A 15,328-nucleotide genomic window follows, 5' to 3' on the forward strand; every position below is an offset into this window, starting at 1 on the left:
AATGGTTGGCCTTTATGTCACGACAGCAAAGAAAGGCAAGCTTCAAGATGATTTCTCTTTTGATGCTCCTTTAATTCATGCAGAACCTATCTATCCAGCTTCTTTACCTTGCCCATTTGTTTCAAATGGTCCAATATTGTTGGAATAGGAATGTCGAATCTTGCTGCTAATTCACGTGTAGGTTGAGATGGATTCACTTCCACTACAGCTTTCAGCTCATCATTGTCCACTTTGGTCTCAGGTCACCCACATGGCTCATTTTCCAGATTAAAATCACCAGAACAGCACTTACGAAACCATCAGTATACTGTGCGTTCATTAGCCACATCTTTCCCAAACACTTTGTTCATATTTCAAGCTGTCTGTGTTGCATTGGTTCCACCTTGGAACTGATATTTGAAAATAACACAAATTTTTGACATATCTGTGGTTTCACAAAAGTTGCTGTAAAAAATAGTTGAAAGATAATCACAAAACAGAACATGTATATGAAAGACTGAGGGTGTACCTTCACAATAAAAATAAAACAAGAAATGTCAAAGTGAAATGTCAGTGATATCAACTGTAAATACTTAAGGAAATTGGACATTTCATACTTAATAACCTGGTAACAGCCTGTGAGACTTTGCCTCTAAGAATATTTATTGCAGCATTGTTTTTGGTGGCAAAAACTACAAACAACCTGGAAGCCTCTCAGCAGGGTGGGGGGGTGTTAGTATGGAATACAATCACTGTTAAAATAATTAAATTTATTTGTATTACATTTCATGATGTTTACTCAGTAGGAAAAAAGCAATCAATTGAATCATATAATATCCCATTTGATTTTTTAAAAATGAGAAAAGGGATGAAAACCCCTATATTTGTATTTTTTTAAGTCAAAGTTTCACTGAGATGCACTCCAGATTATTAATTTTACTTACTTTAAGGAGGGAGATGGGAATGGAAGGGGAATGGAAATTATAGTTTTTATCTTTATATATTTCTATAATAGCATATGAATTATTTTTGTAATTTTGAAAACAATTAAATTTTATGAGTGCGATTAGGGCTACATGTATAGGATAGTATAAAAGAATTTATCACTTCCCCTTTTATGCCAGCACTATAATTTATGACACATATTACATGGCTTTACTATTGTAGCTCATTATATTTTACATGGCTGACACATGGCTGATGTTAAGTATTTTCTGAAGGAAGGAAAAGACTTGTTCCAGGCCTAGTACAGTAGCTTACGCCTGTAATCCTAGCACTCTGGCAGGCCAAGGTAGGAGGATTGCTTGAGCTCAGGACTTCAAGACCAGCCTGAACAAGAGCGAGACCTCATCTCTACTAAAAAGAAAAAGAAAGAAAAATTAACTGGATGTTGTGGCATGCACCTGTAGTCCCAGCTACTTGGGAGGCTGAGTGAGGCAGGAGGATTACTTGAGCACAGGAGTTTGAGATTACAGTGAGCTATGATGCCTCCACTGTACTCTACCTGAAACGACAAGAGTGAGACTCTGTCTCAAAAAAAAAAAAAAAGCCACTTGTTCCAGGAGAATTCACTATATGCCCTGAACATTTTACTGAGCAGTCATGTGTGCCAGACCCAGCGCTGGGAACTGGGTATGTAACAGATAAAGCTGGGAACCCCAGCATGGCAAGAGGCTGAGGAGAGAGTGAATAACAAGCTTACGTGGGCAGCTTACACTTATATCTGACCTTGAAAGTGGCAGGCTGAGTCCTGGAATTGTGATGGAGCTTGCAGACAGGACAACTTTGGATAGATTATGTGACTAGAGTGTAACTATGCTAGTGCAATCCAAGCCATCCTCCAAAACTTTGTCTAAGCTCATGAAGGTAAGATGACAAACATATGTTGCTGTGAACTCTTAGCACTGAAGAGAACTTGCATAAAGACCCTGAAAGAGAGGCTAGGCTCCCAGGAAAGAAAGTATGGAAAGCTAAGGAAGCAAGACTCATCTTTGGAGTGAGGGATGGTACTTAGCATTTCATAAACACCCACGGCATGCCAGATACTAGATGAAGCACGTTACAGGCTTTTCCCATCCATTTCCCATAATAACCCTATCAAATAGGTTTTATTACAGTTAAGAAAGCACGGTCTGAGATAATATATAAATATATAAATTGCCATAGAAGTACAACTTAGAAAACCTGGAATTCGATCTACAGTTATCTTATGTATTCTGGAATCCTCCCAAAAACATACCATGGTATTTAAATTTATATCTGATGTCTATTAGCATCAGAACTTCAGTTCTCAGTTTCAGGGTAAATGAAATTAATAAAAGTAAAGATACTCTTAGAGGCTTGTCACATAAGTCATAGGCATTCGCCCATTTCACATATGAAGTCAAAGCCCAGAAAAGATAAGTACCTTTTCTAAGGTCACACACGGCCTGTTAAAACCAGAGTGGGGACTCAGACCCAGGTCTCTGTGCCACTCAGGCCTGTGTTCTGTGTTCTTCTACCAAATGATGCCCCTGTGGGCATTAGGTTGTGCTTGGTCATGGTTTGGGATACTCTGTAGGATGAATTTACCGTGAGTGACCTCAAGGCCTTATTATGCCCATTAAGTAGAAATAATCCTTTGTGGTTTCACGGTGTTTTTTTGTTTGTATTTGCAAAAGAGCTTTTGTATTAATTATGACACCTTTACTTCTTAGCAGTCAGTTAGCAGGGAGGATATTATCAGACCTGTTTTATAGATGAAGAAATTAAGGCCCCCAAGAGCTTTAGTCACCTGACCCAGGGTCACATGGTAGAGGTTAGAGCTAAGACGTAGATTTTCAGGTCCCTCAGTCACTTGGCACCTAGCTCAAATTAGAAGACTTCTGGAGTTCCAACACTTAACCAAGCACGCTGGTTAAGAGCACAGGCTCTGAGGTCAGTGCCTGTCACCACTGCTTATTAATTGTGTGACCTTGGGCAACTTGCTTAATCTCTCTAAACCAGTCTCTGCATCCGTAAAATGGGGTTAATAATAATAGTACATTATTGTAAGATTTGAATGAGATAATACAGGAAAAATACTTAGCAAAATTTTTGGTACATTAAGTAAACATTTTAATTACAACTAATTATTATCATAACTATTATTTAGTCAGTATTACTACAGGACAGGAAGTCTGTTTTATTCGCCTTTTTGTTCCTGGTGTTTATCATGAAGCCTTTCACATAGTGGATTCTGAATAGATATTGTGGCACACAGCAGTCTAGTATCTGTGATAGTCTTTCCTGAGTCTGTCAGTGGAAAAGGGTGGAGTTTCAAATCAAATGAAGCTGGGTTCTAATCCTAGCTTCACCACTGAGTTTCACTTTTCTTACCTACCTTGAAGGAGTATCACATGAGTTTTAGGATATTCACTGTGGTGGATCCCAGTACATAGTCAGTGCTTAATAAATGGCAGCCACAGTCACAGTGCCTGAGAATCAAAGGTTGAATTGTCAGGCCAGTCAGGAGGTTTTATAAAAATTGCCCAGTTTGGTGAGAGCTAACAAAGGTTGTCAATTAGGCAAACACCCTTCAGAGAAAAGACTGTTTAATAATTACTGTGGTTTTGAAAGTTTTGAGGAAGTATTTGTTGGGTGAATATACCGGGTATATTTAAAGACTATTGAATTTTAATGTATTCCTAAGGTACTTGTTATTGCCAACGCTTAGGGATATAAGAGTGTTGTCTGAAGCCTCTGCCACTTGTCCATAGGGTAGAAGGCTGGCTCCAGTGGATGGCCAAGGCTGGACAGCTAGTATTGTCATCATCATTGTCATTGTCATCATAAATATTTATTTGAGCTTATCAGGTACCAGGCACTTGGCATGCAATATGTTACTTAATTTTAATAATACTTCTTTGAGGTAAATGCCATATTGTCTCCATTGTACATATGAGGAAGATAAGGCTTAGAAAGATAAAATTACTTGATCAGGGCACTACACAGACAGTAAGTGATAGACTTGGGATTTGAACCTAGGTCTGTCCCACTTTTAGGATATGGGGTGTAGGGGAGGAAAAAAAATCCCTTCTCCTCTATCCCCTTAAGTTCAGTGGTTGGAGCCTGCAAATTAAACTGACAAAAGACAGATTAACAGGAGAAAAGGTTTATTTAGTGTGTACACAGGAAGCCTCACAGGAAAAAAAAAATGAAAAACCCGAAGAAGCAGTCTAAGAGCTTATATACCATATTAACAAAGAGTGATAAATTGTGGAGACATAACAAGACAGAGGGAAAGGTGTTTGGACTTCTAGGACAGTAAATTGTAGGAAAGTAAATATATGGAGGAAACATGGAAGGTGTAGATTATTTTAATCAGATTCATTTATGCATATTCATCTTGCTGCTGACTTTTCATCTCTTGTGCAAGGGTTTTTCTCCTCTTCCCAGTACAGGAGAGTAAGTGGGAGAAACACCCTTACAAAGGGAAAATTGCCTTCAGCTCAAAATAATCCTCATGCCAAAGTGGCATATTCCAATCCCCATCTAGGGAAAAGTGCCCATCTCTGAGATCAAAAGGGCCTAACCTTATTTATGATCATAGGGAAGTGTTAGTGTCTACACAATGAAGATGATAATAGTACTTACCTCATCAACTTGTTAGTAAGAGTGAATGAAGTAATACACTGTATGTAAAGTGCTTAATATAGTAATTAACATATACTGAATGCCCAACAAACTAGTTATTACCACTGTCATTACTGGAATAGTAAATCACTACTGATGTATTGCTATAGGGGTTTAATCAGTGATTGACATATGTTAGTCATCTCCCCACAGACATGCTGGCAATTGAAATCCTGATGTCATGGCCTTTTTTGGTCCAGTTGGTAAAACTGTATTATTTTGTTTTTAAACTGAAAGGAGTCACCTAGCTGTCAGAATCATCTTACATTCTGCAGCAATGCCATGAATGCCAGAAATTTCTTACAAGCATTGAAAAGGAGTGGGTCTTCTTAATGGATGGATCAGATTTCTCTTTTTCTGTTCTTTCCTTTTTTCCAGTCTCTATCCTCACCTGCTTACCCCAGCCCCCACTGTGCCATGCTCCCAAAATTCTTTTAGCACTTGGATATAGTAAAGATCTTAAAACAGCTTTATCCTGCTGTCTGAAATCTCTTGAAGTGGTCAGGCCATTTTCTGCCCTGTCAGTCCCCCTCCTTCAGTCACGCACGTTCCTGTGACAGTGCCTCCCCATCAAACCCTTCAATTTCCTCCTCTTCCCTGTACCGCTGAACTAACATTCCATTCAGAGGGCTTACGGTACTCTGTAATACGTCCCTCCCTTCTGCCTCTGGCCCTTGCCGTTTCCTCCACCAAAATCACATGTCCTTGCCCTCTCACTCTTGTGTGCCTGTCGACAGTCTGCTTCAATCCTGTGTACAAGCCCTTCATTTTGTGTATGTGTGAGGTATCTTCCTGGTACTGTCATGGTTAGCTGTATAATGTAGTACGTTAAAAAACACTTAAAATGTGTGAGATATATGTTTTCCTGCTGTTTGATACTACATACATTTCTCTGTATTATGATTAGTCATGGATGTAGAAGTAACAACAGTGGCTGACATTTTGGGGACAGGTGCCACATGCCAGGCACTATTCTAAGTACCTTATATTTAATTTACATCACTTTTACCCTCATAGGATTATATTATTAATACCCTCAGTTAATATCGTACTAAACTGTTATATTTTAAAATGTGTATTTTTACTAGAAAATTATATGTATCTTTATGTGTATATTTAGATGCACATAAATATATATAGACTACATGATTATTCAGTTGTGGCATCAGCAAAACATACAGGGCCCATGACCTAGCCTGTGCTTATCTAGCCTATACTTAACTTATGCGGTCTCACCTTCTGCTTCTCTCACATCACATTTTGTGTTTCATCTACTTAATAGGCATAATTCTTCCCTTGCAGAGTTCTGGTGAGTGAAATATGACATTGTAGAAAGTATTTGGGACAGAGAAGGTTCTCAGCACATGCCAACGCTCCCTTCCCATGGCCTGTCTCTGCCTTATCCTTCAGCTAAGTCCGTCTTATTTTCTAATGGGTCTATCATCACTGGTAGACTAAGAGCTTATCATAATTCTTTCTAACTTCTGCATGAAATTTCGATTCAGGATAATGGCTGTGCCCAGGAAGGAGAGAGGAGATTGGAATTGGGTAGAGTGACAGGAGTGGAGGAATGGGGACTCATTCTGTAATTTATTTCTTAAGCTGAGTGGCAGGTACATGGGTGTTCTGTTAATCTAAAATTTTTGTGTATTTTATTGGAAAATTTTATAATTTCAAGCAAACAGCCTGTATACTTACGTTTATTACTGAGGTGCTTCTCTTGGAAGCAGTTAAAATGAACAGGACAGCTGAATTCTTTTTTCACTGGCTTCCAAAAGCAGAAAAGGGTATCAAGTGAGATAGAATTTTCCATGGTGAGGTGGGACCCCATTGGCCTCAGACAGAAGGCATCAGGGGTGGCTCCAGCATATGAGGAAGATCAAAACGTGCATCCTCTCTGTTGAGCTGATGTGGCCTTTCTTTTGTGTTTTTCTGAGCTGCTTCTCTGACTGAACTTGGGCAGTAACCAAAGCTGCATTTTATCTTTTTTAATATCTCAGCCCGAAATGCTGACAACCACTGCAGACATCATGAATTTTTAATGGGGTGATGATTAGAAGGCTGGCGAGGGCCTCATTTCGTTTCATTGGACCACTGTGACACTTACTTCCTTTATGGTATTTAGACTTCTGGGTTGTTTCCCAGTCCAGACTCATGTTCTGTTTCCTAAGTACCCATTGCTTCCATGCAGTTATTGAGAGTGTGTTTGAAAGCGAAACTTTTCAAAATTTCATATCAATTATTGAACAGTCTCCAGATTTCAGAAGGGAATGCTTCTTAAATTCCTGAAGAGGAATTCAAGGAATCCAAGTCAATAAATATTTACTGAGCCCTAGCTTTATAAGCTTGCTCACAGAAAAATCTACAGTTGTGTCTGTTAGGCGGGGATACAGAGGTGAACCAGAGTTAATCCCTGCCTCTCGTGGTCTGATGACAGGGAAAGACGTGTGCATATATATTACTAAATATGATATCATGTAGTGGAAAATACTGCAGTAAAGGTACAGAGAATTGTAGGCAAGGAAGGATCATTTCTAACTAAAGGGAGACTTTATAAAGAAAGGTAATACATGTAATAAACATTTAAAGATATAACTTTGATAACTATTTGTTCATTTATTCATTCAGTAAATACTATGTATCTACTGTGGGCCTCCATACAAATTCATGCTTCTCTGTACACAGCAGAGGAGGGAGATGGAGAGTAGAGCACAAGCATCTGAAATACTTCCACGTGACTGTGTGGTACACATTGCCACTCACCCACTCACGTTGCCTTGTGTGCGAGCCATCTTCCATGAGCCTGCAAAGATTGGGAACCTGGGTATCCTTGATGAGTGGTAATGTCTGCCACAGGAGTCACAAGATCCGATGTGCAATTCAACAGTGTCACGCTGGCTGCTTTGTTGACAACAGACTGCAGGGGAGCAAGAGCAAAAACAAAGAGACCAGTTCAGAGGCTTTACCAGTGATGGAGGCAAGAGATGATGTTGGATAAGGTTGACTGACACCTATAGGGATGGTGAGAAGTAGTCACATTTAATTTTGGATATATTTTAAAGATAGAGGCAACAGGATTTGCCAATGAATTGTATCTAGGAAGGAGAAAGAAAAATCAAGTATGACTTGAGTTTTGGCATGAACAACTTTAGGAGTGTTTTTGCCATTACCTGACAGATAGGAGACTGGAAAAAAGAGGATGAGGTAGAACAAGAGTTTGGTTTTAGACATGTTAAGGGTGAACACAGTTACTAGGCTTCCAAGTGGAGGTACTGAATAGGCAGTCAAATATGTGTCTGGGCTGGCGATATCAGTTTCATTGTTGTCATTAGGGAGATCCCAAGAGAATAAGCATAAATAGAGAAGGAAAAAAGGTGTAAAGACTGAGGCTTGGAGCTCTCCAGCATCCTGAGATCAGAGAGGTGAAGAACCAGCAAAGACAATGGAAAGGAGCAGCCATGAGGTCAGAGGACACTCTAGAAGTCATGACATCCTGGGAGCCAAATAAAGAGTTTCAAGGAGAGGGGAGTTGTTATGTATGGAGCACTCACTCTATGGGGAAACTTTTGTGTACTTTATGTCAACTTATCAGCACCACAATTTTGAAAGGTAGATATTAGCCTCATTTTATAGATTGGAAAACAAAAGCTCAGGGAGGAGAATTTGTTCACAAATATATGAATAATGTCTCTTGTGTGCCAGCTAGGGTAGTAGGCATGGAAGTTAAAAAACTGATAAGGTGTAGCCAGCTCATGGGTAGTGAAACCAAACTTCAAATCCATTTGATGCAAGCTTGAACATTTTGCAGGAAGAGGTGGTATGTGAAAAGCATTTTACAAATGCTAATTTCTCAGACCTGGGGCTTAGACAAAATTCAAGGAAATTAAGATTAGTTGCAAAGAAAAATCTGTTAGAACATAGAAATTTTTCTTTTGCAATCCAAGCCTAGTTTTCCAAGGAGAATTTTATCCTGTTCTCTGATAATCATAGTTTTTTAATTGTTTGAAAATGCATTGATGATTTGACCCCTCAATATGTGGGGAGTCAGTAGATTAATTGAAATATAAATGAGCCAAATGCTATAAAAGAAAAGGGGGAAACCTTCTCTAATAGAGTTAAAGAAGATTCAGTAAACAATTAATGCAGTTTCTCTATGCTTTCCTTTTGAGTGTTACTAGTGATCAGTGTTCAAAATAACTTCATTGTGCCAAATAATAGCTCAGACTCCTTTTTATTTTTTATTTTTATTTTTAGATCATGTACAAAATGAAGAAAACTATGCACAAGTTCTTGATAAGTTTGGGAGTAATTTTTTAAGTCGAGACAACCCTGACCTTGGCACCGCTTTTGTCAAGTTTTCTACTCTTACGAAGGAACTGTCCACACTGCTGAAAAATCTGGTAAGCCATTTCATACAGGATTAAAAAGAATTACAGCCTGAGCAAAGTATAAGGTCATCTGAAGAGAACAGTTCAATAATTCTTCCCCCTCAACTTTCACTTCTTGGGGGTGAAAAATAAAAAATAGAAAGCTTTGTAGTCCTAAGGTGTGGAAGTCATCTTTAAAGAAGGTCCCATTGTGAAATTCCTGGAATTTGTACCTTTGGCCCAGCGGATAGAGTAGATTTAAGCTGAGAGAAAAACTACTTAACCTCAGTTCTCTTCCACATTCTATCATTGATTTTTCGTACAGATAACATTTAGCAACTTTTGCTTTTTAATTGGTTAAAAGAGTGATGATTTTTTTGTCAAACATACATTGGAAATACACACTGAAAGTGTATCTCACTTGTGTGAAGGCGATCATGCATTTTGGTTCCTGATTTACAAATAATGAACCTCCTCTAACTCCCCACATCCTTTTAACCCCCTACCAAAAAAAAGGTTTAAGATTTAGGGAACCCATGGTTTCAGAAGTAGATGACAGGAAGAATCCCTTAAAATCTGGGACACTAGAGGAGCCAACCCTAGGAGACAGACCGAGAAATGGGGGTTGGGGGATCTGTTTGCTAGGCAGTAGTATCTGGGTATCACCATGTTGTGCTCCACCACCCTCCCCAGCCCTCACGCTATATTTGCACTTAGAAAGGTTCTGTGTAACATACCTGTATTGACCATTTGATTTTGTTGGGTTTGGGGGAGTTTTGTTTTCTTTTGTTTTTTAAATAAAAATCCTTCTTTAAGAGCCACTTGTACTTCCAAGTGAATTAATTTAATCAAGTCTCTTTTCTCCTAAGTGTCCAGGAATAGGCATACAAAGAGGTTGAAAGGTGCCAGAGGACAACTATTTATATTATACTTTTCCTCCAAGTTAGCCCTGCCCTGGAGAAGAGGGGCTGTTTCCTCTTCTCCCCCAGTCTCTCAGCATCGCATCTTCACCTTTAAAAATCCAGAACTCAAGCTCAAGATACCCTTACCCTGAGTCAGTTATTAATATATCAAATATGATTTTGTGGCCTTAGGTGATAATCTTGTCATAAATCCTTTGGATACAAATGGCTAGTTTATAGATGAAGACGGCCTCTTTGAAAAATGACAACTACCTTTCTACAATCTATTAACCTGAATATTTGACCAATCAGAATATTCTTTTTTCTTTCACAGTAGATAAATATATTTATGTATTTAAGTCTGCCTGACAGTTTAATTGGTGATTTATACCATTGAATTAGTCTTACACAGTAAATCAGCTAATCTGAAAGAAAATAAATGTTGAAAATAGAAACATTTCTCATTTTCAAAAACTTGAGAAAGGATAATTTTGAACTTAGTATCTAGTGTTCCTACACTTTTGGGTTTGTTTTAAAATCCATGGTATTTCTGTAAATCTTAGATTATTTAAATCTCTTTTATTCAGAAGAGGACCCTCTCATTTCCCCTTCCCTCTGGATATTGCCGTGCCTTTAACTGGTGGCCTTGCTCAAGGTGTGTGGTGGAAAGAAAGGAAACGAAACAAGACTCTGACAGTTCACTTTAGTCATGACTGGTAAAAGACTTGCTCAGAGAGGAAGTTCTGTTTGACACGAGACGGCCATTTTCACACTGATATCTTGCTTCTTTAGTTTCCAGGAGACCAAATGTATTTGGCTTAAGTCAAGAGGCATCACCTCCAAGTTTCCTGGAGCAATCCATTTCTACACTCTGCTACACTGCAGGTTCCTTTTTTATTGTGTGTATAAGCTATATGCACAAGTCAGTGACCATTCCAGCAAACATTCATTGTGTACATTTGCTTATTTCCACACAAAAATAACTGGCATTTATTGAACACTTTCGATGAACCTGGCAATGTGGTGGGTGTTATGTGGATTGTCTCACCTAAGACATTACAACAATCCTGCGGTTATTATACCTTTAATCCAGATGAGGAAACTGCGGCATATTGAGATTATGTAACTACTCATTTACGCTGTTAGGATGAAGTACTGTAGACTTGAACCCAGACATTCTGTCTCTGAATCTGCTGCCTTTACGGCTCTACTACATCCTGCTTCTGTCACCTTATGCTCTGGTTTTGCTATTTTCCTTAGTAGAAGTGCCAGTCTTGCTATTCCACTATACATCCCCAAGCTACAGGCCATTTTCCATGTCCCCTTCCCTTTAAGGAGTAGAAGTCTAAGAAAAATATAAATGAAATTGCTGGAAAACCTAATTCATTTAATTAAAATAAAAATATATTTTCCCTTGGAAGGTGGCAGTGGCATTCCTGATGAGGGAGCAGGTAGAAGAATCAGTCTGTACTGTAGTTTGGTTACTAGAGGAACATTATTTTGACTGAATAAAAAGGCAGTTCCAGGAATTTATACAGTCTGACAACAGCCAGCAGCTTGCTGCTTCCCTTTTTATGTTTTTCCAGGAAAGGGAAGAGCAAACTAGACAGATTGATAGGGCCACACCTTGGAGCAGAGGGCTCAGAGGAAGCCATGGTGGCAGGAAGGGTTCCGGATTTGCTTGCTGCACGTGTAGTCGCCAACTGAGGAGCGTGGATTGCCCCCACCCTTTTGGAGCTCTGGAATTACCCCCATGGGAATCCATATTTCTCAGAAGATTTTGTGAGGCTACTGAAGGCTAGAAACATTAAGCAATAATTGATTCAGTTGAAATGTAGAGACTAAAGATAATAGAAGGTACTTTGGTGCTATTTAGACTCTCTGAATTGTCTTCTCAATTCAACCAGCAAGTACCAAATGTCTGTTACATTACAAGATCTGTGCTAAATACTGAAAAATTTTCTAATTAAAGCATTGTTTATAAAGTGTATTTTAATAATTTACACTAAAGCATTACTTATTGTTACAGAGGAAAAGGAAAGGATAGATTTTGAGGCTAAGTCTCAATGCTACCTTTGAGCTTTTGACAAACCCTAAATGGGGAAAAACTTTTGTTAGTTGGAAGCCATCAGTGTTGCAAGTGTATTGTGTCTGGGAGTTTCTGGAGGGGTGGTCTTAAAACATATCGGTGCACTAAGTGATGGTAACTATCTCAGCCACCATTTAGAAGCTTGTGTTCTTTTTTTTTTTTTTTTTCCTGAACTGTCAGTGATTGTAGAAGGTATGATGATCAAGGAGATGTTATGTGAAAACTGCCAAGAGCTACCTACCAAAATGTTGGTATTAACATCACATAGGACCAAGGCTGATTTTAATTAACTAGATGTCTGAGAACTGTAAAACTGATTACAATTATAGCTGATTGCTCTGTGAACTCATACCAGCATTAATGCACTAACTCAGTTTTAAAACAAGTTGATTTTCTTACTGTCACCTTCCAAGTTAAAGAAAATGGTTCTTGTAAAGTTATTCTAACTCCTAATAGGAGAGTCAAGAGACTGAATTGTCAGTGGTCAGATGATCATGGGTTTTGGTCTCAATCAGAACTGGAATCCCAGCTCCCAACTGACTAGCTTTATAGCCTTAGACAAATCACTTAACTTCTCTAATGCTGGTTTCCCTATCTCTAAAAAGAAATATTAGTGTCTATTTCTTGGTAGTGGCAGGATTTCATTGAGATCAGGGAAGTAAATCACTAAGCACAGTACCTGACACATGGAATTAGCTTTACAAATACAGGCTTTCACTGTTATTTATATCTTCTTTTTTAATACTGTTTTTTAATTTCAAAATATTAAGGGGATACAAGTGTTTTTGGTTACATGGATCACTTTTGTAATGCTTGACTCACAGCTATTAGTGTGCCCATCATCCAATAGTGTTCATAGAGGTTTGTTGCCCCTCCCCTCCTCCCCCTACCCTCTGCTTGATTTCCATTGAATTTTACTACTACACGTGCACATGTGTGCTCATCAGTTAGTTCCAATTTAATAGTGGGTAAATGTGGTGTTTCTTTTTCCTTTCGTGAGATACTTCACTTAGGATAATGGTCTCCATTTCCAACCATATTGTTACAAAAGGCATTAATTCATCCTTTTTTATGATTGAGTAGTACTCTGTGGGTATACATATACTACATTTTGTTAATCCACTCATGAATTGATGGGCACTTGGGTTGATTCCACATCTTTGCAATTGTGAATTGTGCTACAATAAACATTCAAGTGCAGGTGTCTTTTTGATAAAATGATTTCTTTTCCTTTGGGTAGATACTCATTACTAGGATGGCTAGATCAAATGGTACGTTGACTTTTAGTTCTTTGAGGAATCTCCATAAAGTTTTCCATAGAGGTTGTACTAATTTGCAGTCCCACCAACAGTGTATGAGTGTTCCTTTCTCTCTGCATCCATACCAGCATCTATTGTGTTTGAATGTTTTAATAAAAACCATTCTAACTGGGGTAAGGTGATATCTCATTGTGGTTTTAATTTGCATTTCCCTGATGATTAGCGATGTTGAGCATTTTTCATGTTTATTGGCCATTTTTCTATCTTCTTTTGGAAAGCTTCTGTTCATGTCTTTTGCCCGCTTTTTAATGGTTTTTTTTGTTTGTTTTTCTCTTGCTGATTTGCTTGAGTTCTTTATAGATTCTGGATATTAGCCCTTTTCCAGATGTATAGTTTGCAAATATTTTCTCCCATTCTGTAGGTTGTCTGTCTGTGCTGTTGATTATTTCTTTCACTGTTTAGAAACTTTTTAGTTTGATCAAATCCCATTTATTTTTGTTGTTGCTGTGTAATTGCCATTGAGGTCTTAGTCATAAATTCTTTGCCTAGCCCTATACCTAGGAGAGTTTTTCCTACATTTTCTTCTAGAATGCTTATGGTTTCATGCCTTACATTTAAGTCTTTTATCCATCTTGAATTAATTTTTGCGAGTGATGAGAGATAGGTGGCCTGTTTCTTCTGCATGTGGCTATCTAGTTTTCCTAACACCATTTATTGAATAGTACAACCTCCCAAGACTCAATCAGGAAGAAATAGAACTCCTGAACAGGCCAGTAACAAATAGAAAGATCGAAGCAGTAATAAAAAATCTTCCAACAACAGAAAGCCCCAGATCAGATGGATTCACAGTCAAATTCTACCAGACCTACACAGAAGAGCTGGTACCATACTACAGAAATTATTACATAACATTGAGAAAGAAGGAGTCCTCCCCAACTCATTCTGTGAAGCCAGTATCACCTTGATACCAAAGCCAGAAAAGGATACAACAAAAAAAGAAAACTGCAGACCAATATGCCTTATGAATATAGATGTGAAAATCCTCAATAAAATACTAGCAAACTGAATTCAACAACACATCAAAAAAAGTATAATCCACTATGACCAAGTGCGCTTCATCCCAGGAATGGAAGGATGGGTCAACATACGTAAATCAGTAAATGTGATTTACCACATAAACAGAAGCAAATACAAAGACCATATGATCATCTCAGTAGATACAGAAAAAGCATTTGACAAAATCCAGCATCCTTTCATGATAAAAACCCTCAACAAACTAGGCACAGAAGGAACATAACTCAAAATTATAAAAGCCATATATGACAAACCCACAGCCAATGTCATACTGAATAGGGAAAAGTTGAAAACATTCCCCCTAAGAACTGGAACAAGACAAGGGTGCCCAGTATCACCACTTCCACTCACCATGGTGCTGGAAGTCTTAGCCGGAACAGTCAAGCAAGAGAAAGAAATAAAGGATATCCAAATGGGGAAAGAGGAGGCCAAACTATAGCTTTTCGTTGACTATACAATCTTGTATCTAGAAAACCTTAAAGACTCCACCAAGAGACTCCTGGAATTGATAAATAAATTCAGCAAAGTCTCAGATTACAAAATTAATGTACATAAATCTGTAGCATTTCCATTATGCATACCAATAACAGTCAAACTGAGAGACATCACATTACCAGACTTCAAACTATACTACAAGGCTAGAGTAACCAAAACAGCCTGATATTGGCACAAAAATAGACATGGTCCAATGGAACAGAATAGAAAACTTAGATATAAAACCATCTACCTAGAGCCAAATGATCTTTGACAAAGCAGACAACACTGCACACTGGGAAAAAGAACCCCACTTACATCTTCTCATTTGATTTTTATGGTAACTCAGTGTAAAGGCAGATATTAGTCACACCCCATTTTAGAGACCCATGCACCAAATCTCTGAAAAATAATATGCCTGGGAAATGGTACAATTAGGGCTTGAGCTCAAGTTCTCTGACTACAGATCACGCACTGTTTCAGCTATGCTGCCTGATGAATTACAGAGTGTTCACGTTGCCTTAGTGGACT

The 15,328-nt window shown here is 38.3% G+C and overlaps 1 protein-coding gene across 1 annotated transcript in view; it reads left to right on the plus strand.

Moving 5' to 3' along the window:
• Positions 1-8,886: 8,886 nt before the first annotated feature.
• Positions 8,887-15,328, plus strand: part of ASAP1 (ArfGAP with SH3 domain, ankyrin repeat and PH domain 1) — a gene marked incomplete at its 5' end in the record, with an annotated part of 142,742 nt that continues 136,300 nt past the window's right edge. Inside the window, one exon of the mRNA XM_012645496.1 lies at positions 8,887-9,032. Within this exon, the coding sequence (XP_012500950.1) occupies positions 8,887-9,032 (146 nt within the window). The remainder of the gene's footprint in view (positions 9,033-15,328) is intronic.

This window comes from Propithecus coquereli, unplaced genomic scaffold (assembly GCF_000956105.1).
Source record: "Propithecus coquereli isolate 6110/MARCELLA unplaced genomic scaffold, Pcoq_1.0 Scaffold234, whole genome shotgun sequence".
In the NCBI taxonomy this organism is placed as follows: Eukaryota; Metazoa; Chordata; class Mammalia; order Primates; family Indriidae; genus Propithecus; species Propithecus coquereli.